Source organism: Phaenicophaeus curvirostris, chromosome Z, assembly GCF_032191515.1.
Source record: "Phaenicophaeus curvirostris isolate KB17595 chromosome Z, BPBGC_Pcur_1.0, whole genome shotgun sequence".
Lineage (NCBI taxonomy): Eukaryota > Metazoa > Chordata > Aves > Cuculiformes > Cuculidae > Phaenicophaeus > Phaenicophaeus curvirostris.
The window spans coordinates 5,308,945-5,335,278 of NC_091431.1; the positions used below are offsets into that span (position 1 = coordinate 5,308,945).

At 41.4% G+C, this 26,334-nt stretch overlaps 1 protein-coding gene across 5 annotated transcripts in view; it reads left to right on the top strand.

Annotated features, from left to right (window-relative positions):
• Window positions 1-17,544: 17,544 nt before the first annotated feature.
• Window positions 17,545-26,334, top strand: part of PALM2AKAP2 (PALM2 and AKAP2 fusion) — a 262,238-nt gene continuing 253,448 nt past the window's right edge. Inside the window, exon 1 of one of the 5 annotated variants that reach the window (XM_069880298.1) lies at window positions 17,545-17,941. In XM_069880298.1, the coding sequence (XP_069736399.1) occupies window positions 17,897-17,941 (45 nt within the window). In that variant the 5' untranslated portion in view covers window positions 17,545-17,896. The remainder of the gene's footprint in view (window positions 17,942-26,334) is intronic. The other 4 variants (XM_069880299.1, XM_069880301.1, XM_069880303.1 and 1 more) reach the window with 4 other exon arrangements.

A 26,334-nucleotide genomic window follows, 5' to 3' on the forward strand; every position in this document is an offset into this window, starting at 1 on the left:
TCTGGCTGCTTCCCTTTCTTCGTGGGGACACTTCTGAGGCACTATAATTGGCTTAGCCAGGGAGATAAGTGACAATTGTGGATGGGAGGAGGAAAAACAGGAGGAGGAAATCTCTCTACTTTTTATCTGTCTATTGAGAGGTCAGTGTCAGCCAAGAAGCACTTAAAAGAGATCTTCTGCTTTTATCTCACAAGAACAAGGACACATGGAAAGATCTAGTCATGAGAGAAAAGCCTGCTACAAGGCTTCATGTGCCTAGGGCTTTCTGCAATGTTTCCTGACAAGCAGCTTACTGGCATACTCGGGGCTAGATCACTGCTCTGGGAAATGACGGGAGAGAACAAGTTCAAAACTCCGGATTTGTATCTGCCGCATGCCTAGGTTCATAGCCACAAATGTTCACCTATTCTGGGATCTTTGCCCACACTAAGTCAGTACAGCTTTGCTGTTTTCCTTGATCTCAAAAGCATGCTTGCCTGTTCTCTGCAAATCTTCCAACATACTGGCTTACATGGGGATGGCAAATTTGGCCTGCATTTGACACTGCATTTCTTAAGAAAATTGCCTCTGTGTGTGATAGGGAACACTTTGGAGTCTAATTACATGCAGGTTGATTCAAATGGTACCAAGCCATAGGAAAATGAGAGAACCACTGGAGCTCTGAGAGCCTCTGTGTTTCCTGGTTGTATACAAAAGACACTGTAGCAAATTGTTTCAATTGGCATAATCAGATGAATGAATCATAAAGCAGACAAACAGCAATTCATCCTTCCCTGCAGCTTCTCTCTCTAATAGCATTGTAGTTAGTCAGCTCAGTAATGATATTTTCAATAAAATTTCACTTGTAGTGAAGTCTCTCTGCTCCAAATTCCACACTAACCTGAGAGGACACTATACTCCCACATGTTTATTATTTGAAATAAAATGGCTTTGTACCTCTTCAGAATTTAATCCCAGATACAAAGATCAGAGTTCCCTTTAACCAGATACATGTCCATTAGCACCTTCTGACCCAGAGTAAGCTCAGAAATCAACATTCAACTCATTTTCATAAGCTTGACCAGTACAAATCCTGTTGCATGAGGCACAGGCTTTGAGCTGTTCAAGAGGCCACAATACCTACCAATCTGACTCCCAGTTTTTCCAGGACCTGAGCAGGTCAAACAAAGAAGTTTCTGGTCAGATTCCAAAGCTTCCTTTTGTACCTTTTTTGACATCAGAATTTTCATCTAGTAGAGGTTTCCCACATAGGCACATTGTAAACAGTATCTTTCTCATTGTTGAGATTTGTAGCTTGATAATGTAAATACAAAATAATACATTTTGCAAACTTTTCTCCTCTTGCCTTCATAGGTATTTGCAGAGAAAACAGCAGCTTATGAGAACACTTCTGTGTTCAAAACTATGCAGCAAAAATTACAAGATGTGATTGACAGCACAGGCATTATATTCAAAGCATGCAAAGGTTAGGTGGTGGTATTTGAGCTTCTGGATCATTCCTGGATATGCAGTTTTGACACCAGTCAAGGATGGCATTATCAAAGATCTGCACTGAAGCACATGTACAACATTGAACTGTCTAACTTGCCTTCTTAGCATTCTTAATTTGTAAGGCATTAACAAATTCAACCTCCAGCATCCATACATTATTTCCCGAAAAAAGTTTCTTTGGCTTTCAACCCCCCTTTCTTTCAAACTCTGGAAATCACTGGAGTTCTTTTGTCATTACTAATGTAGATAATGACGTTGAAGATTACAAAAAATACGGGGTTTGTGGCTAAAACATAGAGGATGACATTAAGAAGTTTCCAGTGTGAGCAGTTATGTCAGCATGGAGTTTATTTTACACCACAAAAAGACTACTTCAGGAGACTAGGGAAAGCTTTCCATGCACTTAGCTAGACGCAAGCAATCATGTATCTTACACACTAAACTGAGTCATGCTTCAAGTCACTGGACTGAAGCAACCTTAATATCAAGCTTTGACCCGTCTGTTCTGTCAGCCTTGGCTAGTGGAGAATTTGTGTCCATTTCTATACTTTGATTCCTCTCACCCTTAGTTTACCACTGATTTGATACCTCCAAACATGGTTCTGATTTGAGGGAATATTTTTTTTCTGTATGGTATTTGCTTACACCATTTTTCTCTATTTTTTTTTCTACTTTTCTACTTTCTTGCCTTTACCACCAGTCTTTTGAAAATCTCTGCCTTATTCTGGGTTTTTCTGGCCACCAGCTCCTGTTATTCAGTAGTTGAAAGAAGGCATTTCCTAGACATCATGTTTTCAATAAGAATGATCTTGTGTTGATGGATTTCAAATGTGATTTTCTGCAATATTAATTTAAGGCTCTGTCTTTATGGGTGTGCCTGTCAGTTCAATTAGTTACCCATTTTCAGAAAGCCATGAACAAAAGGGTGGGTTAGTGGTCAAAAAGAATTTGCTGAAAAGTTTGAATACGTCCAGACAATGCTTAGTTTTTGTTATGCTCACAAGACAAATGGCACTTTGCTGCTCTCTTTAGTCACTGTCTGTTGTCATCTGCAGATGACAATCTCTCTTATTAGCTCCTGATTCAACCCCAGTCACTTTAGCTGGTGACAATTTCCACATTATATTCTGGGAATTGATTTACAAATGTGTCAGTGCCCTACTATCCAGTGCTCACCCAGTTTTTAGGTAGGATAAATCTGTTTTCTGATGGCAGTGGTTGGAATGATGTAATGAAGAAGCACGGATGTGTCTTTTCCAGTACTTTCAGTACCATCTTTGACATCCATGAATAAGGTACCAACTGCAAATGATAGCTGTGCTTACAATCCCTTCTTGCATGAAGATCTATTAGATTAGCTCTTGTACAAGTGGGGAGCCAGCGTATACTCAACAGGTGCCCAATCTGTTCCTCCTCAGCTGGAGCAAGGCTATGTCCATGCAACTTCCTTTTAGGAGGAAGAAAACAAATCTCAGTTCAAAGGTCGTGCTTTCTGAAAGTCATTCCATATTGGCATTCACCCTTTTCTATTACTCCTATAATTAGTAAAAGTGCTTTGAACAACTGTATTCTCTTTGGAAAGTGGCGAAACATGCTTCTCCCTCTGGATGCTCATGTAAGATTTTTAGGTCAGCACCTGCCTAGTATAAAGAGGCAGCTGGGTAGAAACAGAAAAAGCAGTTGGAAAGAATTTATTTTAAAACATCAGAAAATAACAAAGAAAAGGCTGTAACAGTAAACAGGCTTCAGCAAAAGAATGCAAGTAGCAGAACTGCATGAGAAAAATGTCAGAGAAACTTGTCTGTTTGTGGGCATCTATGGGCACAGCTGTTAGACTGGCAACAGCTTGATCTGGCTTATGAGGGAAAGAGAAGGCGCACATCTTTCTGGCACACTTCACTGTTTTGTAAGTGAGAAAGCATCTCAAAGTGTATTGAAGAGCTTCTACAAAGAGAGATTAGAGGAAAACTACTAAAACTTACTAGAAGCTTCAATTAGCTCTAACCAACAAGCATAAGAAAGGGCAGCAAAACAGTATTTTTACAAGCTTTGCTTTCTGAGGCTTTTTAAATCCAGCAGAAAAGGATGGGCAGTCCTCAGCCTTCTTGGGAGAAAATACTAAGCCTTCATCCCTACCTCTGCTGCAGAGGAGTACCACAGCCATCCCACTTCACAGTCATAGTAAAATGGCTCTGTTCTGATCTCCCCAGGGGTGAAGCTGTTTTATTCACACTTTTGTGCTGTTATTTGTTTTACTCTCTGAGTCTTTGGTGAGGATGAGGCTAGGTGGAACAGGAAGAAAAAGCTTCTGCTACTTTCCCTGTACATTGTATCCAAGCATACAGTGCTTTTTCTGCAGGTCTGTGAGGAGGGTACAAGGCAGCTGCGCCACAGCTCCTTCTGAATCAGAAAAGGAAAAAAGGACAGGGTAGAAGTCCTTGTATCTCATGACTCCAAGTGAGCTAGAGGGTGGCAAAGCAGGCCTGGTTTACTGTGATGATTTCATGAGCAAGGTCTGTTCATTTTGGTATTTGGTATTGAGTACTGCCACAGCTTAAATAAATCTCACTGGGTCCAGCCATCAACTCACAGAGGCCTCCAAATAAGTTTTCTGCTGTGGAAAGCATCTTTCCAGAAGAAGAACTGATGTACAATTTTATGAAAACTTAAAGATAGATTTAATGAATGACACTTAGCTTGTCCCAGGGCAGTAAAATGAATCCAGGAAGGGGACCTGGTCTTAATTTTCTTGCTAAGAGTAGCCTGCAGAGTTTGAAATTCAAAGTTACAATATTTGCTTTGTTACTCTATGAGCTTGCTGTAAAATATGCTGTAATCTTTGCCAGGGGTATGTTGCACATTCCCTGGAGGTTTTTCAGCACTAAGGAACACTTCAGGCTGCTTAACAGTTTGTTCAGGCTTTGCCTTATAAGGCCTTATAAGTCCAGCACAAGCGCATGACAACCCTTGCAAGTGTCAGCCTGTTGGGAACAGATCACAGCAACAGTTTTCTCTGCTCAGGGAGCCACGATTGTCCTGTGTGCCTTGACCTGATGCCCCTGTCCTGACAGCTAGCATAAAAATGCGGCCTTAGGGTAAAAGGTGGGGAGGGCTAAAGCTTAACTCTGCCCATGTGTATGTCTCTGCTGCAAAGATTGAATTTCTTTGAATGCACTAAGGTATTTTTTTGTGTTACACTGACTTTGGTGCAGTTGTAGCTGTGATGACCCGGGAATACTGGGTGGTCTAACACTGATACACATTCTTCAGAAGTAAGGCATGGGATCTGCTGCTTCGGGGGAGACATCTGATCTGTCAGTGAAGCAGAGTAACCTGTGAGTTAAAAGTTGCTCTCAGTTCATCCCCACTCCATGAGGGTCTGTAGCTGCAATGGTTGCAGCAACTCTATATCACGGCAGCAGGAAAAAAAAAAAACAACTCAATTTTTTGATTTTCTCAGATTGTAAATGTCTTATATTAGCAGCTCTGAAACACCAGCAGATTAGGCTAAAATATTGAAATAGGGAATGCAAACCACTGCAAGAAGAATATGCTCTGCTTTTACTTAAAATATCCTCTTTGAAAGCTGGCTGAGTTACGAGCCATGGGAAACAGCCATTTGTGGAAATCCAGGAGGACTTTCAGCCTCTCCTGCAGTTCCGAGCAACATTCCCCTTGTGGTTCAGCCAGGCTGCACATCAGCAGAGATTGCACTGGGCTTTGCAAGTGTTTGCAGCTCTGGGGAGAAGGAACTCTATGCAGGGATGACACAGGGGGGAAAAACAGCAAGGAACAAACATTGCACCTCCTGAACGCTACCCCATTCCTGTGTCAGGAGGGTATCACACCTCCTGCAGGCAAAATCCACTCCCCTCTCCTCTTCCAAGAAAGCTCCGTAGTTCAAAAATCTACAAATAGTAGCACCTACAAATGGTAGAATCTTGCACTATACAGATTCAGCAACTGACAAAATCCATACTGTATAGGGCAAAACAACCAGAAGAGGTTCCACAAGCAGAGGGTGGTGCGACTTCAGTGGGACTACCACTTGCATGATATTTGTTCAAGGGTTCCAAATAGAACCCATGGCTTGTAAGCTGCTCTGGAGGTGAAAGTACGAAAAGAGATCATGCTGCATATCATCTGCATTGCCATAGCCAGTATTTGCCGTCACACAGATATTTTATCCAGAGTCCAGCAATCACAACTAATTAAGCATTAAAACTCCAGTAGCCAAAGTGTCCAAGGATTCTAGATTATTCAGACTTAGGCGTACAACAGAAAGAGTTTTTCAACAAAGGGAAAAAGAACTGCCTAGGCCACCTGTATAGCTCCCAGTACAGGAGGGCACATTCATACAAAAATTTAAGCTGCATCTGCTGATCACTGAAACAAATTAAAACACCTTTTAAAGCCTTTCAAACCAGGTTTTTATTCATAGACATCTCTGATGTGGGCAGTACCAAAAAGATTTTTCCGTCCCCCTACTTGCAGCAGTGTTGCATTTGACTCTCAGGCTTTGTAGCTGCTCAAACTTCTGCTCTCTCAAGGCAAACAAAAGCCAAGATAATGCTTATTGTGGAATCTTTTACACAAAAATAAGAGATTAAAATACTTGCTCTGCTTTCCCTGAAATATAATTTTAATTTGACAATGCACACATCTCCTATCTAAAGGCAATCCCTGTTTTTCCTTCCATTTTTACATTATTAAGTCATTTTTCCTCAGTGCTTTCTTTGTTTCTCTTCGAAGTATTGAGAATGTTTCTTTTGTTTTGCATCTTTCTTCCTTTCTGCCTCACTCCAGAAGATTATGAGCTACACTTTGTTTCTGCAATAGTGGATTTTCTGTAGTGACTGGGAAAACAGTGCTCATATCAATTGCAGAAATGTTTCCTATTATAAAATTTCACAGCTGGTGCACTTTCATCATGCGATAAGATACACAGTCTAGAGTATTAAATCAAAACTCTGATAGCTGGGTAAGAGACACCTTGAAACTGGAAAAAAAAAAAGAAGGTTATTTAAAAGAAGCATTTTTGGAGCTATTTTTTTGAACTCCTTGCCACAACTTACCACTGACAATCAGAACTAACTGTAAACTGTAGATGATCAGAAATTTATGTTGATAACAAGTGCAGTGTGATTCAATAACAGGACATTTTAAAAGCAAAACCAAATCCAGAGCTGTTCTTCAAGCTCTGATTGTGTACTCCCAGCAGTATTTTGAATATACTAATAAGCAGGATTTCAAATCAATTTTTAACCAAAAAAAAAAATCACACATCATTTGCAGTTTTATATTCCCACATTTCCTCCATACAGAAGTAAAAATAAGTGTGAAAGTGCTTTTCTTGGATTGTATCTTTCCCTTCAGAAAAAAAAATCAAACCTTTGTAAAAGTAAATAAGGAGTGGTTTTTAATCTTTTCATCTCATCAAAATTAATTAATATATTGTGTGTAACCTAGAGTTTATAAACTATCATTATTTTGCCAGTAACAATACTTCTTCTTAATCACTAAGTATCAGCTTAATTTTTTGTAGGTGCTGCTATTGCAATGCCAGATGTAACTTAGCTAATCATCATTCCTCCTCGGCAGCCACACAGCAAGCAGTCCCTGCACTGAGGAGTTCACACTGAAAGAACAAGAAGACAGCAGGCAAAGAAACATCTTCATGAAATGAGCAGTGATATGCAAATTGTCAAGGCTTGATTAGTAATGACATCTACAGAATGTCTACCTTTCTAGTACACCAGATGATATTTGGAAACATTGAAGTTTGTTATTTGAGTAGAATACTTGGGGCTCGAAATCATCACTTACACTTCCTATGCGAAATAAGCTGTAAATGTTTTCATATTTATGTATCATTCTGTGCGTGTAATCAGAGAGAGAGGAGGAGTGGAACACTGAAATTCCCAGACATCTGAAATGTGAGAATTCAATATATAACTTCAAAAATCCCTTCTCTCAGAGTGTCCCAGTTTTCTGAAAAGTGCCATCATTCTTAAATGGGGCTCTCAAATCAATCTGGAGATACATGCATTCAGTATAGCTGAACTGGTGCTTAGCAATTAGTAACTGGGCAGCTAGAAAATATGTTGAAGATGCTATTTTAAAACAGACATGTCCAGGGCTCCTGTCATATCAATGCCATCACACACCAGATACAATATTGGCAATCACTGTAGGTATATCTGTGTAGGTTTACACAGGCTGGAAGTATCCTGAAACAGCTATAAAACCACACTGTGTGATTGCCTGGGCACTAGAATCAACAAACACTTTGTCTTTTGCCAAATCTCAACTGGAGAAATAGTGGAAGTATTTTATTTATCTTTAAAAACAATATATTCCCATGATAGAAACAGTCTAGTGTGGAGAAACTTAAGTTGCCTAAATAGATCTGATGCATGCAGATAGTACAGCACTCTCCATGGTTTTGGTGACTGTCTAAACTGTAAATGTTGTACTGTCCATAACATCAGATCTAAATAAACTGATAATCTAACAAAAAATTTAAAAGGGAGATTGTTTTTCTTTCCTGTGAGAAAAGAGTGGACAATCACATTGGCTAACATCATGGAGAAGAGGTGTCTTTCTGTCTTTAAAATTTTACAAGCAATGCTCCTCTGCTATCTTATTGAAAGACTTTCAGACTGTTATGTTGTTAGGAGTAGGCAGCGGCAGATCCAGGCTTCAACACATGGATTTTCTTCACCTTCATGAAATTGATTCAAACCTCCCAGAACAAATCTACAAAGCTGTAGTAGTAATTACACAAGAAAAGAAAGCCTTATTTTGTAAAATAACAACCTGACATGCCTCATTCTCCACTTGTGCAGAGGGCCTGCTACAAAGAATCATAGAATCCTAGAATAACAGAATTAGTGAATCATAGAATCATAAAACGGTTTGAGTTGGAAGGGACCTTGAAGATCATCCAGTTCCAATCCTCCTGTCATGAGCAGTGACGCCTCCCCCTACACCAGACTGCTCAAGGCACCACCCAACCCGGTGATCTAAATCTTCCCCCTTCCAATTTAAAGTCATTCCCTCTCATCCTATCGCTACATGCCCTTGTAATGGTACATGGTTACTATTATTTCAGTACACTATTTTAGTATATGGCTACTATTATTTTAGTTTATTATGAACTAGTGTGAAGTGCACACAGCTACAGTAAGCTCTGTCATGCTGCTGACCTCTTATAAACTAGTACCAGCCTCACAGGGAGCCTCATTCTTTTCATTCCTGGCACACCTAGAGATAAACTATTCTAGCTGCAGTAGAGTATCGCTTAAGAGCTCTCTCAAGAGGTTTGAACTAACCATGAGTTTGAGTCTACCTCTAGCCTTGCTCCATGTTTTATTATTCTTCAGTACACAAGGCATCAGCCACTGCAAGTTGGAGAAATACGAAAGGCCTGCTTAAGTAATAAATTAAGACAAATCTAGAAGTATTCAGGGTTAAAGAATTCAGACTCTTCCCAACTATCTTTATGTAAATGGTTGGGTGACTACTTAGCATTGAAACAACTGTGTATTGCACTTTCTTTCAGGTTCCAGAAATCGAATATTTGCAGAATCTTAAAATGTAGACATGTTGACAAGGATTTTGAAAGCAGTCTAGAGGATTAAGAATCATTTTCCATTAAATTAGTGAGAGACAATGTCAATCATTTAGACTGCTTTGTAAATGAGCATTAAATTTCATCCTAGGAACTGCTGACTACTATGTCTAATGAATACTGTCTCTTCTGAATGCTACTTACTAGACAAGGCATTTGTACATTAGAGGTGCAAGACATAAAGATGATTTCCTACTTAGCCACATGCCAGAGATACCAGTTAAATGCTAATATCATCTTGAGTGAAACTTGTCTGTGGTGTTCAATAAATGTAAAACAGTTCTTCAACATGTACTTCATAACATTAAATTATACCATTACAGTGACATGAATAGGAAGTCAGTGGAACCTGCATTTTCCTCAAGAACCTTGATAATGATTTTTCTCAGCATCTACCATTGCTGTCCATAGCACTAGTCTTTAAAAAGCACTTGCAGTGGTCCTGAGGGAGGAACCACTGCTGACGTCTTTCCATAACAGGGACATCACAGTTTGCTTGTGTGCCTTTGAATCAAGCAATGGAAGCAGGAAGTAGGGCCATAGAGAGGAATCATGGAATCATAGAATCATAGAATCATAGAATCACCAGGTTGGAAAAGACCCACTGGATCATTGAGTCCAACCATTCCTATCAAACACTAAACCATGCCCCTCAGCTCCTCGTCCACCAGTCCCATAAACACCTCCAGAGAAAGTGACTCAACCACCTCCCTGGGCAGCCTCTGCCAGTGCCCAATGACCCTTTCTGTGAAAAATTTTTTCCTAATGTCCAGCCTAAACCTCCCCTGGCAGAGCTTGAGGCCATTCCCTCTTGTCCTGTCTCCTGTCACTTGAGAGAAGAGGCCAGCACCCACCTCTCCACAACCTCCTTTCAGGTAGTTGTAGAGAGCAATGAGGTCTCCCCTCAGCCTCCTCTTCTCCAGGCTAAACAACCCCAGCTCCCTCACCCGCTCCTCATAAAGCCTGTTCTCCAGCCCCTTCACCAGCTTCATTGCTCTTCTCTGGACTCGCTCTAGAGCCTCAACATCCTTCTTGTGGTGAGGGGCCCAGAACTGAACACAGGATTCGAGGAGCGGTCTCACCAAAGCCGAGTACAGAGGGAGAATAACCTCCCTGGACCTGCTGGTCACACTGTTTCTGATACAAGCCAAGATGCCATTGGCCTTCTTGGCCACCTGGGCACACTGCTGGCTCATGTTCAGTCATTGTCAACCAACACTCCCAGGTCCCTCTCCTCCAGGCAGCTTTCTAGACAGACTTCTCCTAGTCTGTAGCTCTGCACAGGGTTGTTGTGCCCCACGTGCAGGACCCGGCATTTGGCCTTGTTAAACCTCATGCCATTGGACTCAGCCCAGTGGTGCAGCCTGTTCAGATCCCTTGGCAGAGCCTCCCTACCCTCCAGCAGATCAACACTTCCACTCAGCTTAGTATCATCTGCAAACTAGCTAAGGATGCACTCAATGCCTTCATCCAGGTCATTGATAAAGACATTGAACAGGGCTGGACCCAGCACTGAGCCCTTAATGAATTTTGGAAGAAATCATTTGCACATATGCAACACAGTGGCTTTGCGTAATACATAACATGTGTTACTCTGGTTCAAGGCAAACTCTTGACACCTTGTGGCTGCCTCAGGCTATGAAAAGCTTAATGAATTCCCTAGCTAATAATGGAAGTTAGATATACCAATTTGGGTGTAGCATAGACTGATCCAAACTGCATATTAAACTTCCAACATGGATCCAGAAAGTAGACATTTTTTTTCTCTGCTTCTTGTATGTGACTTTCTTCCACTATATGAAGCAGAGGCCAAAAGGCCAAGAGATTATTTCCGTGGAAAAGATTTCCAGTCTTTTCAGGTCAGAGGACCAAAATAAGATGCCAACTCTGGGTTTAAAAATCAGTCATTAAGGGCTCCTTAGGACTAGTATCACTAGTCAGGATGTTGAAGGAGTTCATGGCAGGTCTCTGAAGGTCTATGATCGGTAGATCTGACTCCCATCTGACTCACTCCTCTTTCAAAGTTCTGTCAGTCGTCTTATATGAATTGATGGATTTAAATACTCTTCATCGAAGAGATAAAATCAAAATTCCAGCTCTTTCATTGCCATAACTTGTTGGAGTTTAAGTGGACTGATGTGAAACATTCATCATTAAATTATGGCCTTGATTAAGACAAGGTGAAGACATTTCTTTGTGCAGTCCCTCTGAAGAGGAGGAAGGCATGCTGTCGTAAATTTCCTGATCATTTAACCTTAGTTGAAGCTCATCATTAAAGAAAGCTGCCCTTGTAGACTAGAGTGGACTCCTTTTTACTCTTTTGCAGTGCAAATCCACTGCAGATCCTCTAGTCCTTCTTTGAGGAGCTTGTTAGGATAGACCAAAGGGTGATAGTTTTAAACTCAAAGAGGGTGGATTCAGACTGGATATAAGGAAGAAGTTTTTTATAATGTGAATGGTACAACACTGGCACAGGTTGCCAGTGATGGTAAATGTCCCACCTCTGGAAACACTCAAGGTCAGTTCAATGGGGCTTTGAGCAAACTGAACATCTCATTGAAGATGTCCCTGCTCATTGCAGGAGAGTTGGAACAGATGACCATACAATCCAAACTATTCTACAAATACATAAAAGAGATAAGAAATCAAACTGAGAACGACTAAAGTGCCTGCAGCCAAAAGTGTGCTTTAAAAAAAAGCATAAAGTTATAGATTTGTCATATATGGGAAAACAGAAGAAAAGGTCATACAGTGATCAGAACACTAATAAACCACAAATATTCACTTTCTGGCCCCAGTTGCCCTCTGGGACAGTACTTTATTTTCACCTCTCTGTTAGTTGCAGGTAAATTCTTTCTTTTTTTTTTTTAAATTATTTCACTTCCAAAGCAAAATCCAGTGTACTAATATAGACCTCAGCAGTAAATATTTTGTATTTTTCAAGAGAACATAATTACAGCTATATACTTTATGTGGAGGATGATCAGCAGGCAAAAGAATAGAAATAAATACCACTAAAAGCAGCTTTCCTGATAAGATATTGGGTGTTTGAACAGAAAGTAAAGGGACATGTCAGAATCTCTAGTTTTTAAATCCAAAATTTAAAAATATACATTTTTTCCTCTTTCTCTTTGCACATTCAAGTAGCCAAGCTAGGTCTAAGGGGCAAGAGAGGCAGGAGTCTTTTCCCTACCAACATTAAAATTGGCAGGATCCATTAAACTGAATGCCACAAGCTGATTCTAATGGAGTAGATAACTCAAGTTCCAGTGTACACATGAATCTCAGTTCATTGAGAAATGCAGAAGGGCACGTAGCTAAAGGGTGATGACATATTTCAGCGGCATCATTATGCTGGTAGAATAGAAATTCAAGAAAAAATCCCTTTTTTAGTGAAGAGTTGTCATATCCACAGATGCATTTCTGCCCTGAACTTTACTACTGGGAGTGTTATGCTCTTGTCACCTCTCACTGCCCCAGCTGGATGCAAGGTGTCAAGGAAGGCACTGAAAGTAGTGAATGCAAAACAAGTACTAACCGGGATTGTGGGTGCTCTGTGGCTTGCTTCATTTATTACTGCCAGGGACTGAAGATGTTGCATGAATCTCAGGCTAACAGGACTCTGTTTAAGCATGGCAGGGGGCTCAGAGGATCTCAGGAGAGCCATTGCTTCTTGTCCATGTCCCTGCTACCAGCAGAATCACTTATAAGGAACTGTTAGTGGACAACAGACACCACTTGGCCAGGAGACCTCGGCTCTATAGAGGCTCTTGAGGGCTCTTTCCACTCATTGCATCTGGTGATCTGTTGAAAGTAGGTGTCCTGCCACTGGCAGGAGAAAAATTTAGTTTAGCACTTCTTAGTGCTGTTTCCCCACGGCTTCAGAACAAAACCAAGCAAAGAGAAAAACCTAGCAGTCTGCACTTATTAATAAATGATGGCTTACCTATTCATAAGCCTGCTGTCTTGGGAAGGCTTAAAACAAAGCCATGTGCTCTAGGTTTTTATGTCTGAAACAATGTCATCTCCTGCTGTGTGTGCTTCAACTCCATGTCTTGATAGAAAGCCGCAAAACTGAAATGAAAAAAGGAGAAGGAAACAAATTAAGCCAAATCTGATATAAAGATTTTTATTTTTTTCAATTAAGAGAGAATTGTTTTCTACACTTACAGACCTAGGCTCAGAGGTACAGGCTGAGCTCTGCCACTGACCTCCTAATCAACTTCAGGCATATCACTTATAGTTTCCCTATCCAAGTTTTCCAGGTGTGAAATATTGTGGGAGACAGAGGAGGAATATCCCATCTGTTGACAGTCCTGTAAGTCAGGCTGGGTCTTCCACCAGCCTACAATGCCTTGGGGCTGTGCCTATGAAACCCCACATGAGGGGCAGTGGAGGATAAAGAAGACATGCAGGTGCTAGCATCTGCCATCCAGCAATGGAGATGTGAGGGCACATATTCAGGCACTCAACCACTTCTCAGTTTCCAAACTGCAAGTTATGAGTGGCAACAGACACATTAGACCCACCACAAGCCACCCAGGGTGGGCATGCAAGGTCTTGAACGTACATCCCACTGCTATGTGGTAAGCGCAACACCTGGTGTTGCAGCCACTGTGTACCACTGGCAAGCAGGCTGGGTACAGGAGAGAGGACAGCAAGAGATTTTTGCCTGACGAGGCTGAGACTTCCAATTAAAGCTGCAGATGGAGTAGCTTCTCCTGGAAATGTCAGATGGTGACAAACATTTTGAAGACTGTATCATGCAAGGCACTGTGCTTGAACGAGTCAAAAACTGAGCATGGATGATGGGATCAGGAATCTAAAAGTTGAGAAGAACTTTTCATTCCTGGCCTATTCTAATATAGCATCTAGGCAGAGTCCAGTAAGGAAGACAAAAGCTACATTAATCAAACCTCAGAATTTCAACTTAGATGAAAATAATATGGTTTAAATATGCCCCAGGGAGTAATGCTCAACAATAGTAAGGATGCCAGAACAGGGTTAGAGCAGCACAATGCAATATGCTGGCGTGTAGTAATTTTAAAAACGAGAAGTACCTCCCCTTAAATAATCTGAAATGCAAATGTGAAGCCTGTTTTCCCTCCTTGCACTGTGTTTTCTTGACAACCACTGCCACAGTCCAATAACTAACTTGTCATCACATAAATATGTTAACGCATTTGCAATGGCTAAGGTGCTAATCCTGACCTTCATGTGTATGCGTGTGTCTTCCTTCAGGCCAAAGTCTGGTTTCTAAGATTAATCAGACCTACCAGCAGCCAGGAAGACAGGAAGTCAAGGATTTTGCTCTGAGGACAAGATGCTCAGCACCATGCAGAAGGGTTCTGATTGTATGCAGAGCAATGGCAAAAAATAACTGATTTGTCAAAATTAAAAAAAAAATGTTCATCAGAAAAAAAACACAGATGATTTAAAATAGAACCTTACCTAGTCCAGCTCATGTCCATGGCAAGGACAAGAATACTATCTCCACCACACAATCAGTCTCTCTCTTTAAAAATTTATAGCTCAGAGTGATTTCAGGATCCTCTCCAGCATTCAGCAGGGACTACAGATTGTATTCTACATTCATTTCCAAAGAAATTAAAATAAAAATGTGTTTTGGTGGAAATGGGATGCAATTCACACATTATTAAGACACTGCAGGTTTCACTTTCTTCTTCATTACTAGTTACCGAGTGAAGCATATTAAAATACTTCTTTCCTCTTGCTTGACTACTCTTCTAGAAGCCTATTGCTCCTCCGTATAGCATCCAAAATTTCTTGTTTCTTAGGATCTTCAAAATTTGGAAATACTACTCCATCCTCCTGCCCTAAAAGTAAAACAAAACAAATAAAAATCTGTGAGACGAAAGACAATTTCCTATTTCTTATTAAAGTTCCTTACCAACATAGCAAAATATTTTGGAAACAAATATCAACAAACATGGATAAAAAGGTATAAATATAGACCAACCAGTTGTTTTGTTTTATTTCATTTAAAGCTGCCATAACTAAATATCCGTAGGGGCTGTCCCCTGCAGACTCTGTGATGACCTAGTAAATCACCATATAAAGGTCATTTCACCTGGGCATGCTCTGTGAACCACCTGGGTGAAAAATTCCCAACTCACTGTATCACAGCCTTTGAGCTATACAAAAGACACTGTAGGGAAACTAGGGGCTGTTATTGCATGACTTCCTGCCTTTCCTCTTGTTCGTGTTCTGTCATTCCTGTACAACTGTAAAGAGCTGGCAGCGTGGGCTGCTACAGCAGAGCTGCTGCACATTTCCTTGACGTACTAAAGTGGGACCAGAAAAACCCTGATACTAACAAGGATGCACCCTGCTCATCTCTCACTTCTAAACAGGAGAGAGGGTAAATGTGGGGCTAATGTAGCATCCAGCTTAGCTGCAGTAACTCTGCTTCATGAACTACTGTGAAGTTTTATATTAGAAGTGAGATGAGCACATGTACTTTTATATATATGACTGCCTTGGATGCACTTAAATACATGTTTGAACGCTTTGCTGAGTGGATACAACATGGAAGAAATGAGGGAATGGCCTAATGTGGTGCATTTCAAACACCGCTTTGACAACACCTAACATCACTACAGGTTGTGGAATGAATACATTGCCCATCCCGGGTCCAGCTCCAGTTAGCACTGGGGCATACCTTGGACTTTGATGAATGTAGCCTGTAGCAGAATTGCTCCCCTGGGCGAGGCTTAACAGTAAAATATGAGAAGGCTATTGAGGGATTTAATTGCATAGCTTCCAAGCCTTAGTAGGAGTTGCCCATGTATGTTCTCAGTGCTCGTGTGGGAGTATAAATGTCTGGATCCTGTGTGATGGAGTATTTCAAAACCAGCTGTAGTAATATGAGCAGCAATACATGGACTTTTGAAGAAAAACAACAAGCTGAAAGAGACCAAATAAGCTACAGGACAGATGCCATCCAACAAATTATTTCAAGCTGGAAGACTGAAAGGCTATCCTAGTTTAAGCTAGAATTGTTGCATTTCCCCAGTATGCCCACCTCACCACCCACTTACAGATATTGCCCTACTTGGGATACGACAATAAAACCTTGACTTTTGGCTGTAGAGACTACCAAAATTATATAATGTTCTGTGAGTTTTCTATAAAACAAAGGACCTCTTTCACAGAAGGAAAGCTAAGCAAGAAGTCACTTCGACATGCTGTCACGAGACATGGAGGTTGGGCACCAGTAAGAGAAATGGGACCACGAGGTGGAAACACTCAAGAAAAGAGCTGCTTTGAAAATCAGCCTGCAACATCCTGGAGCTGGAAATAGGAGGGTGGTGGAAGATGCCTGAGAGAGGGGATAGGGGTGCCAGCTTAGACATGAGATGCCAGGCTGGGTAGAACATGAAAAGGCAGGCACACAGAAAGCAGAGTAACATCCAGATCACTTTCCTCCAAGATGACAGAGTTTCCCTGTCTTGTCAGCCAGGAGTTATTAAAAAAAAAAAAAATCATATGCTGAAAACTCATTTAATTTCCTCACAGTAGGACAGCAGAAGGATGCCAAGCTCAGCCTCTCCCCAGCCTCTAGTTTAGTGCTGTCCTGCTTCAGCAATATAACTCTGCTGGGGCAACCTTGTGTTACCCCTGCAATAGCATCCCATTGGAGCAGGCTGGGAGAGACTTGGGGGCTTCCTTGCTGTTTATGAGGAAACAAAGCAGATGGTAGATGATACCAAAAATATTAAAAAAAATTTTTTAAAAAAGTGAGAAGCTTGTGTGCAAAAATGAAACCACACTTAAAATCAAGGGTACCATCACAATACCAGCTCAGGTCTCCCCTCCCTTCTCCACCTGCCTTCTTCACTGTTTAAAACATACCTGGGGGGCTTCAGCCTGACTGGTTTTACCTAGAGCTTTTTTGCTTTCAGGTGTCCATGGCAATAGGGAGCTTTAATGCGTAATGCACATGCAGGGTGCCCGGACACCTTCCCTCTAGCCCCCTCCCTGCTCTTCACTCCTGCTCTTAAAGGCTGCCCTGCAGCAGCAGCCCTGTGGAGCATGCCACGTTACCACTGCATTCACAAGCGGCTGTACTTCCCTCATGGTCTATGCCATCCTTCCTGCTTCCAGGAAGAATGTCTTTTCCCTTAGCCACCCCTGCTTTAACTCAGAGCTGCAGCCGCTGCCTACCTGCCTGCTGCAGCGCCTGCTTGACACACCATGTGTCCTTCCCTCCCTGCTGCACTGCTCACTAAGGACATGCTGTGGCACAGCTGTCTGCCTCCTCTGCTGCAGTCCTGCAGGTTTGGATTACTGTGCACGCTACTGATGTCAAGCTCCTGTCGTGACCCAGCGCCCCATAGGAGGAGCAAATGAGCGGAGACGTCAACGCAAAAAATTATAGCCATACGAGCGATCCCTGCGCTCAGCTGCTGGAAGAGTGCATACATGGCTTGTGTGACAGCAACAGCACACAGAAGCAGCAATGAAATGCAGTTAGCAATACAGCTGGGAGACAGGCAGCAAGGCAGGCACCGGTCCAGTGACTAAAATGATCCTACCGTGAGCCAGCCTGCGGTGCCTCCAAAAGTGGCTGACTACTACACGGGAGCTCGGCTTTCTTTGCAATTACCCCAGTTCCTCCCACCTCCCCCCGAGCCGGTGACTGCAGCGTGTGCTCTGTTTTGGTTTTCTTTGCCTTTTTGTTTGGTTCTCCCCCCCACACACCCCCACCCCAAGTCTCCCTCTCTCTCCTTTGGTGTCCTTCTCTCCAGGATGGCGGAAGCAGAGTTGCACAAGGAAAGGCTCCAAGCCATAGCAGTAAGTCAGTTTCATTTTACTTACTCTTTTGTCCATAGCCTCGGGTTGCAGAGGGAAGGGGGGATTCTGGCACAGTAGCTGGGAAGCGCCTAGAGAGCCTGGCTTTCCTGAAGTTGTGTGTGGAGTTCCCCATTCGGGAAATGAGTGGTTAAAGTCTGCTTTGCAGGGTTTGGCGAAGAAAAGGAGCTCTGAGGAAGAGCAATGAGCTGACACGTGCAGAAAGAAAAATGTGAATGCACAGTGGCACGCTTAAAAGATTGATGATGGAGAAGAAGGAATAAGTGGGGAGGAGGGGAGATTGCAGGAGAAAATCGGTGCTCTGCTGGAAAGAAATTTTCTCATGGCAGGAGCTTTAACTTGGCTCATGAAGAAGTTAAACAAAATGCAGCGTGACTTCTACTGCAGAGGAAAATTGTCATACTACTAATTTTTAAGATAATCAAATACAAACACTGCATTATCAAAATTGTGTTATTATTTGTTCTGATAGTTAAACTGTCACCTCAGCTCCATAGCTCAGCACATGCTTTCAGATAAATTCCCTGTAGAGTTGTATCCTGTCATGGGTAAAGTCTGGGCAGAATTTTGCCCTTTTTTTAGTTAAAACTTTTATTTTCACATATAGTACCATAATTTGGAGTGAGCTATGGGCTCAGTTGGTGCAGACCTCAGAGAAACGTGAGTGGTGACACCTGGTGAGGATTGGGCTTGAATATTTAAAAAACACTATCATTCCATCTCACAGAAATTGCCAGCTCATCTTCTAGCATGGCACAAGCACCGTGTCAAAAGGCCTGTGTTTCCATGGGCACTGCCAGCCCCACACAGCCTTCCCTTGTCTGGGTGACACCCAGCTCTTCTTTTTCCCCATGGCTGGGATGTGGATGCAGCTGTTCTGGTCCCAGTCGGATAGCACAGTCTGTGCTGGGAACCACACACCTGGAAGTCTGAGGGAAAGGACAGAAGATGGCAGAGCCCTCTTGGGTTTTACATTCCCTTTCCAGCTTCCCTCAGTGATCAACAGATGCTGTGCTTTACTGTAGCCAGTAGAGTTTACAGATTTCCTTTGTAGTAAGAGTCATGGCTGCTTCTGCTGCTGTTTCTGCTGCTGCTGTTCCAAGCTGTTTTCTTTAAGTCTGCTATCCAGTTAATAGGACCGTGGAGATTTAAAATAACCAGATGTAAAAAGAAAATAGATTGTTGGGATTTTTTCTCTCAAAATATTTCCTGAAAAAGAGCAAGTGGTATCATTTGATATGGGGGACAGGAGGAGATAATATAACCATTTAATTTTCAGGCAGCAGAAAGTAGATGCATATTTCTAAGCTGCTTCACAGTTTTCTGTCAACATAGGCATTGCCAAATCTCCAAATGGAAACATTGGGAATGTTCCTGTGGAGGGAACCCTTGCTACTGCCTCTGGTTTAGGACTGCTGTATGGCAGAACTGTATCACAGAGCTGTTCTATTCATTGCTGCTGTGCATGGCTCTGAAGAACTTCCACCCTTATAGGAAAAAAAAAATCTATGTTATTGCTGCTTCTTTTGGCCACTATTGACAGAAAACCAAGTAGCATCCATTTCCCCTCCGCATATTGTGCTTAAACCTTTCAGCAAAGTAAATCAGATGCTCTGATTCTTGGTGCTTTGCATTTCACACCAGTGAGGCCATTATGGATGTAAAATTATTACATGGTATATTGCAGCTTTTTACAGTACGTGTGTGCTCTATAAGAGAAGGCTTTGAGAATGTGGATCTTAATTTTCTAGATATAGTTCCCTTTTGGTTTGTTTTTTGGCAGCAAACAGAAGATAATATAGCAATGCACACGGTAAACTAGGTTGAAAGAATTTTACTTCAGTGTCAAAATTATTCAGGCTTATTTTAAGCTTGAATGTGTGTCCATGATCTGACTTATTTGCAAACACACTCTGTAGAGCAACAGGTTTTCCATCTAAGCTTGTTTGGTAGCTTTTCTCCTATGCTTGGGTTACCACAAACATTCATCAGAATGCAGTTTACTTCTGTTGTAAGCTTTGCTCCATCAGGATGAGTGACATGACACAAGCTAGGCATTTCTCTTCTGCCACCGGGTGGCTAAAATAAGGTCAGTCCTCAGAAGATCCGTAGCCTTTCTTAGAAGAATATAAGGATCGGTGTTTTATGTCCAGTTTGGTATTCGCTCTTTTTTGGTAAGCTGCAGTGTCTCACTTAGATGAGCAGAAACTAACACCAGCACTTTTCAGTCATGCTGGTTGAATGCTAGGCATATAGGAAAAAATGCATTTACCACTAGGACTTCTTCATACTGTTGCCTTTACATTTGTTCTTGGGTCTGCACCCACCACGGCAATTGAGCTTGCCGTGAAGACAGGCAGAGTGAATTTTAAGTGTGCATCACCAAGTATTTAAGGAAAACAAAATCCAAACATGGGAATATGAATATTTGTGCCAGAAGGCTGACAGCTTTTGAAGAGCTTGATTTTGTTACTTTGTTACTCTGACTAATTGCAGTTTTAATGTATGCCTGGCTGGCACAGAGGAAGGTGTCATGGGAAGTTGAAGAAAAGAGTCTAACTGTCAGGACATTAGTCTAAACCTTTGTGAACGTGAACTAGCCATTTGTTTTGCCAGCAGCAAGTACTTAGACTCTCTGTGCTTCATTTTCCATCTGTAAACTGTGAATAGTGGACTTCTCCCTTGTCTCACAGAGCTGTTAGGTATGCACACAGGATCAAGGACAACTTGGACGCTATGGTTTGCCAGGACATGAAATAGCCAAATAAGCCTCTAAAAAATAGAATGTGTGATTCTGAAAAAAAAAACCAAACCAAAACCACAATGAGTTTAAATATATGTTTTTAATGCTTTTGTACATGCTTAAGTTGTGATTTTTAGATCCTTCTGTTTCTAAGGTTTCTAAAATTCACAAACTGACTTAAAGCACTGTTGTAGTTCAGTTTGAGAAGTGGGGACTTGTGAGACAACTACCAAAAACCAGAACCCACTTCTCCCTGACTTGGGAGGAAAACATTAACTATGTGTCCTGGGGAAGTCCTATAATGGCCAGAAGAAACAAGTTTTCTGATCCTTCCTTGAGCAGAGCTCACATGACCTCACATGGCTATCACATCTGCTGCAGGCAGGTACTGATAAATCCTTCTGTCACAACACACTGCTCTTAACATCTCTTTGAGCTTGGCCCTAAATCACCATCACACCATTCTGCTGCTCTCTGTCTATAGAGACAAGCGGTGCCCACTCTGAATGCTGAGGCAAGATGCCTTTCAAGAGGCAAGCGGGAAGTGAAAAGTAAATGTCAGAAGACATCTTCCCACTGAGTTTATTCCTATAGCCCACTTCAGAGCCTGTGTCTGCTCTTTTCCTGAAGGGAGGCAGTGGGTAAAATTTTAGGCGAAAAATAAAGCATTTTTGTGGCTTTGAAAACTTTCCTACTGTGAGTTGCTCAGAAGTCTGGAATGCAAAAAGTCTTGGAGGAAGCAGCCTTTGTGGCCAGGGGACAGGTGACCTGAGTTAATTTATCATGTTTTGGATAAATAAACTGTGCAGCTCCACAATTTTTTATATGTCCCCTTCCTCTGTGACTGCTGAGGTCACCACCATACAGTGATCTAAACATAGAAAGGTATCTACAAAATGTAAATACTTAACCTTGCCTAGCTAGCAGTCAAAATCTGGGATGTGGGGGCATTGAGAACATATCCTTGCGTATGGGGTACAAATGTCCATATGATGCAGTAAGTATTTGTCACCCATATATATAGTGAATTAAAAGCAGTCAGGGGACAGCACTGAGAAGAAATCATCCACTGGAGAAACAACCAATGTAGGGGCTGGAGGAGGTTTTCAGGTTACAGAGATGTCCTGCCTACAGATGCAACTGCGAAGCTACAAAAATGTACTGATTCCTTAGCGAGTGAGAACAACTATAATGATGGTTGCCTCTTGCCACTGCCCAGCTCTGAGGCTCTAAGAACCAGTAGCTCAGTGAAGCATTAAAGACAAGTAATTATTGGCATTAAAATAGCTATGTTAAAGATGTCTTCTGTTGAACAACACCATTCTTGCTTTCTCTATGAGATTAGGAGTTTGTTGAGCTGGATCTAACATTACTTAAATGTCATCAGGATTTTGTCTTTGTTTGAGAGGACACTTGTTTAAAAATAGCCCCCCTTGTATCGGCACGGTATGCCTTAGACAGATTAAGGACAAGGCCAAATGACAGATATCAAAAAGTTACTATTAGTGAGGGCAGCTGCAGAATAGAACCCTGTTCTTTGGAGCAAAGGCAGAGAAGATCTTAAGAAATTAGTTTTTCAAGGGTCCAAGGTGTTCTCTACCGGTGCTTTGATGTAAATTCAAAATCAAAATTGGTACAGTGCAGGTAACATGAAAAGTGGTGAAGGCATAAATACAATGACAACTTCACACCTTTATACAGCTGATGTTAGGACAGGCCAGTGCAGAACTGGGCATTCAAACAGAAGGGAGTACAGGCCAGCACTACAGAACAAGTCTCTGCAGTCTGAGCAGCATTGCCTTTCACAAAGGACAAGAACTAGTGTGGGAGATAATTTAACAGGGTTGAGGAGAGGATCCTTGTCCTGCAAACAAGATTAGTTTCACGCTAGTTAAAGCTATATGAGGTGAGGCTTCAGAGTAATTCCAAAACGTAGGCAGGTGCACATATATTTCTGCATAACACTGCACCATTTTTTTAACAGGTCTGTAAGAAGACTAATACAATTATATTTTGGAAAGATTTTACTGGTGTAGTTTCAATATCACGATTGCTGGTAACCTAGGCATTCTACATTTCTGGACTGGACACCCAGCAACTGCAGTAAGCATCATGTGTTGTCCATAAATTTCAGAAAATTTATTGACAGAAAAGCCAATATGTCTTATTTTTTCCCTTGTTCACCTATTGCCAATTACACATCAAAATGAAAATTTCTGACTAGTAGATCTCATGCTCGAGGTCATTTTACTGTAATACTTTTTGTCAGTCCTTCCAGAAGACATTGTTCAGTAAAATGAGAAACTAGTATGTTGGGGATCACATAGAAAGATGTGGCAAATTGATTTAATTGACAGTTTGCTATTGCTGTGATGACTTGATACACTAGTTTCCTGTGCCTTAGCTTAGGAGGTAAGATTTTTGTCCTTAACATTAAGCATATGATCAATTCTTTCTGAATTCAATTGTTTTGGAAAGAGTAGGTGGGCTGGTGCTTTTCTGCTTGGAAAACAGAGAAATTACAGGAGTCTCCAGAAGTCTATACTGTCATAAAAGTTAATAGAGAAAGAGGATAAGGAAATATTACTGACACCTTTAGGCACAAGGATTAGTAAGTGTCTGAGGAGGGTTGCAGCTGGGAACAAACCAAATGCAAAGAGATATTCTTGCTAAAATTAGTTGTTAAGCTGTAGAGCCCCACTCTCTCGGAAGTGCTGGATGATTAGAGTGTACCTGGGCATCAGAAGAACCCAGGCATGCTCATAGAAGTGGAATCCATGAAGGACTTTCTCATTAGATAAAAACAATTTTTGAGTTGCAACTTATTAGAGGCTCGCAGAGAAGTTTTATATGCATTTGCCATGCTTCCAAGGTCTTCTGCTTTAGGCACTGCTAGCATGGAGCGTGGGCTACATGGTCTGATGCTCTCCTGTGTACTCAAATATGTTGCTGAATTAACCATGTCTTTAGGTGCTTTCATGAGTTTCAGCACTAAAGAATCCCCCTTCTCCCCCTCACAACTCATCATGAAACTCATTTGAATATTGCTGCTATGTAGTTTAATCCAATTTTTCTATTACTGTTTTCCCCTCATTGTCCTATTTGCAATTGGTTTTTTTCTTGTGATTAGTCACAACCGTATCTCTGACATTTTGTTCCTCAGTCCTAACATCCAAGTACCTGAAAGAGAAAATTCTTCTGTAATTATATCTGTTCTCTTTCTATGTGTTGAACTGAAAAAAACTTGAGGGCTATTGAGACCTTAACAGATTTCCAGAGTACTCTGTGTAAAGGAAGACCTGGAGGAGTGAAATAGAGTCTGTACTCTCTTGCATATATTTCTAGAGATGGGTTTAGTATGTGTGAACTGGGGATTATCACAAACTAAATATAAATGAGATCTGTTTTGTGAGCACAACATGAACTAGTGAGGTTCCTGTGAACCTCAGTGGAAATCAGCCACAGGAGAGGAAGTGTTAGGATTGCATTTGCTGTAAAGGATGAAGAGATGTTTCCTTGCACACAAATCTGCTACTCTACCCTGGACTGCAGCAATATCATGAGTCAGTTTCATGGCGGACTGTGTGCTGAGAAACCCATGTGAACACAGTTGTGGCTTGGCTTGGCTTCTGGAGCATATAAAACACTGGGAGTTTATGCACAGTGTAGGAAATGTTATGGCCTTTGCCCATTCTAAGCCAAAAGCCAAAGAAAAATGCCTGTAATGTCTGAAAATGAAAAAATTACTGTCTCCGGTTTTATCTTTATTGTTGCTTTAGGAATGTTTGCATGACAGCAAGAAAAGCAGAAATATGATGAAAAAATATTGCTGTCAAGGTATCAGTGAAAATTAGGAATAAATAGAAACCAGAAACCAACTTGCTCTTGAGAAATTTCTAGACAGTCTCCAGACTTACCCAAACTGAACTGTTTAAATTTAGAATTGTTTCCACAGCACATTCCTAGCCCTTAACACATCACCAGCATCTCTTGAGCACAGACAAGAGGCTGAGATGCTGGATTTTGTTATGTGTCTTTCAAGTTATATTTTGTAAAAGAAATTGAAAATGGATTAAATGTTTTTGTGATTTTCTTGCTGTTGTTTTTAAGTCTCCAGTAAAGTAAAACAGTTGTGGAAGATTTACATTTTTGGAAACCATTGCACAGCTGTGGTCTAGAGTGTAACTATGAAGAGAGATGTTGCACACTGTGGTAGCAGTGAGACAGATGTTCTTGTGAAGTCAGAGGTGAGATTTTGGCATTTACATGTTATGCTAAAAGTGATACATAGTTGGGTAGCTGGGAGGAGAATGGGATGGGACTGGAAGGGGTGCACAGTGATGCTCAGTCTCTCCTCAAGAATTCTTGCTCTTCAAGGAATCACTCTTCGTATCTAACTTCTTATCTACTTTAAAAAGTCTGTTTTATTCTTGTACAGAATGAAGTGTATTCTTTCATCAGCTAAATCCTTACAGTCATCAGCAAGATGGTTGGTGCAGCAGTTATTGGGGAGAGCACCAGACTGTGCCCATGTAGTAAATTATGAGGACTCACAGTAGTACTATTTAGCTTCTGAACCTCTTTGTGAGTGCATCCCAAGGAACTTTGCAGAGATTTCAGTGTATTTTTTATTGATGTGGTAAAGGAAGCTTGGACAAGATGTTTACCTGTTTGACCAGCAAATGCAACAGAGCTGTGAATTCAATCCCTTGCTTCCTTATTTGGGTAAGGTAGCAATGAAATATGATCTTGAACCTTACCTTCCCTTGAATCTCACATGAGCACATGCTGAGCCTGTGTGTGCTGAGGGATAGGACTCCGAAGCATGGTGATGCTACAGCTGTCTCTGGGCCTAATTTCCCTAGCATAAGAAAAGCCTTTTCTGTTGCAGATCTGATCTGAGAAGCCACATGCTTGCAAGGGTTAACATCATCCAACAAGTCTAGTGGCAGTAAAATGAGTATGGTCTTTTGGCAGTTGCACACAAGACCTGTGTAGCTCTTGACACACAGATGTTTTTTGTTACTTAGCTAACTTGCAGCAAGGTTAGGTGCTGGAGGCATGTAAAGCTTTCTTCCTCTTCGCCAGTAAAAACAAATGTTCTCTGTGCACTAAAAAAGGCCAACAACCAATATAGTTTTGGGATCTTTTTTTGGAAGGAGACAGACCTGCTGTCATCTATGAGTTTCTGCCCTTTCCAGACAGTACAGATTTCAGGTTGTTGATTTAGGCAGTGCTCTGATTATTTTATGCCAGCATCATTTGTCAGGATCCACAGACAGCAGTTATGAGGGTGTGGCTCAGTCCTTCTGCGATGCCTCATAATAGCAGCCGCTGACATCACTTCAAGATCTGGGACAACAGAAGTGTTCTTAGGTTTTAAAAAATACATAGCTTGAAAGACAGCCCTCAGGTTACCAACAGAGGACTATATAAAAGGCTCTTTTGAGCCTTTTGGGGACATGTCATTGACAACTCCTATGCTTCAGCCATGTTCTTTTGTGATGCAGAGTTACAAGCAGCATTGCAGTAGAAGAAAGTAAGATGGACAGGTAATGGCTAAGGAAGTTGAAAATTGCAGACAGAGATGAGAGGTCAGACTGCAATGTAATTTATTGCTAGAGAAGGAAGA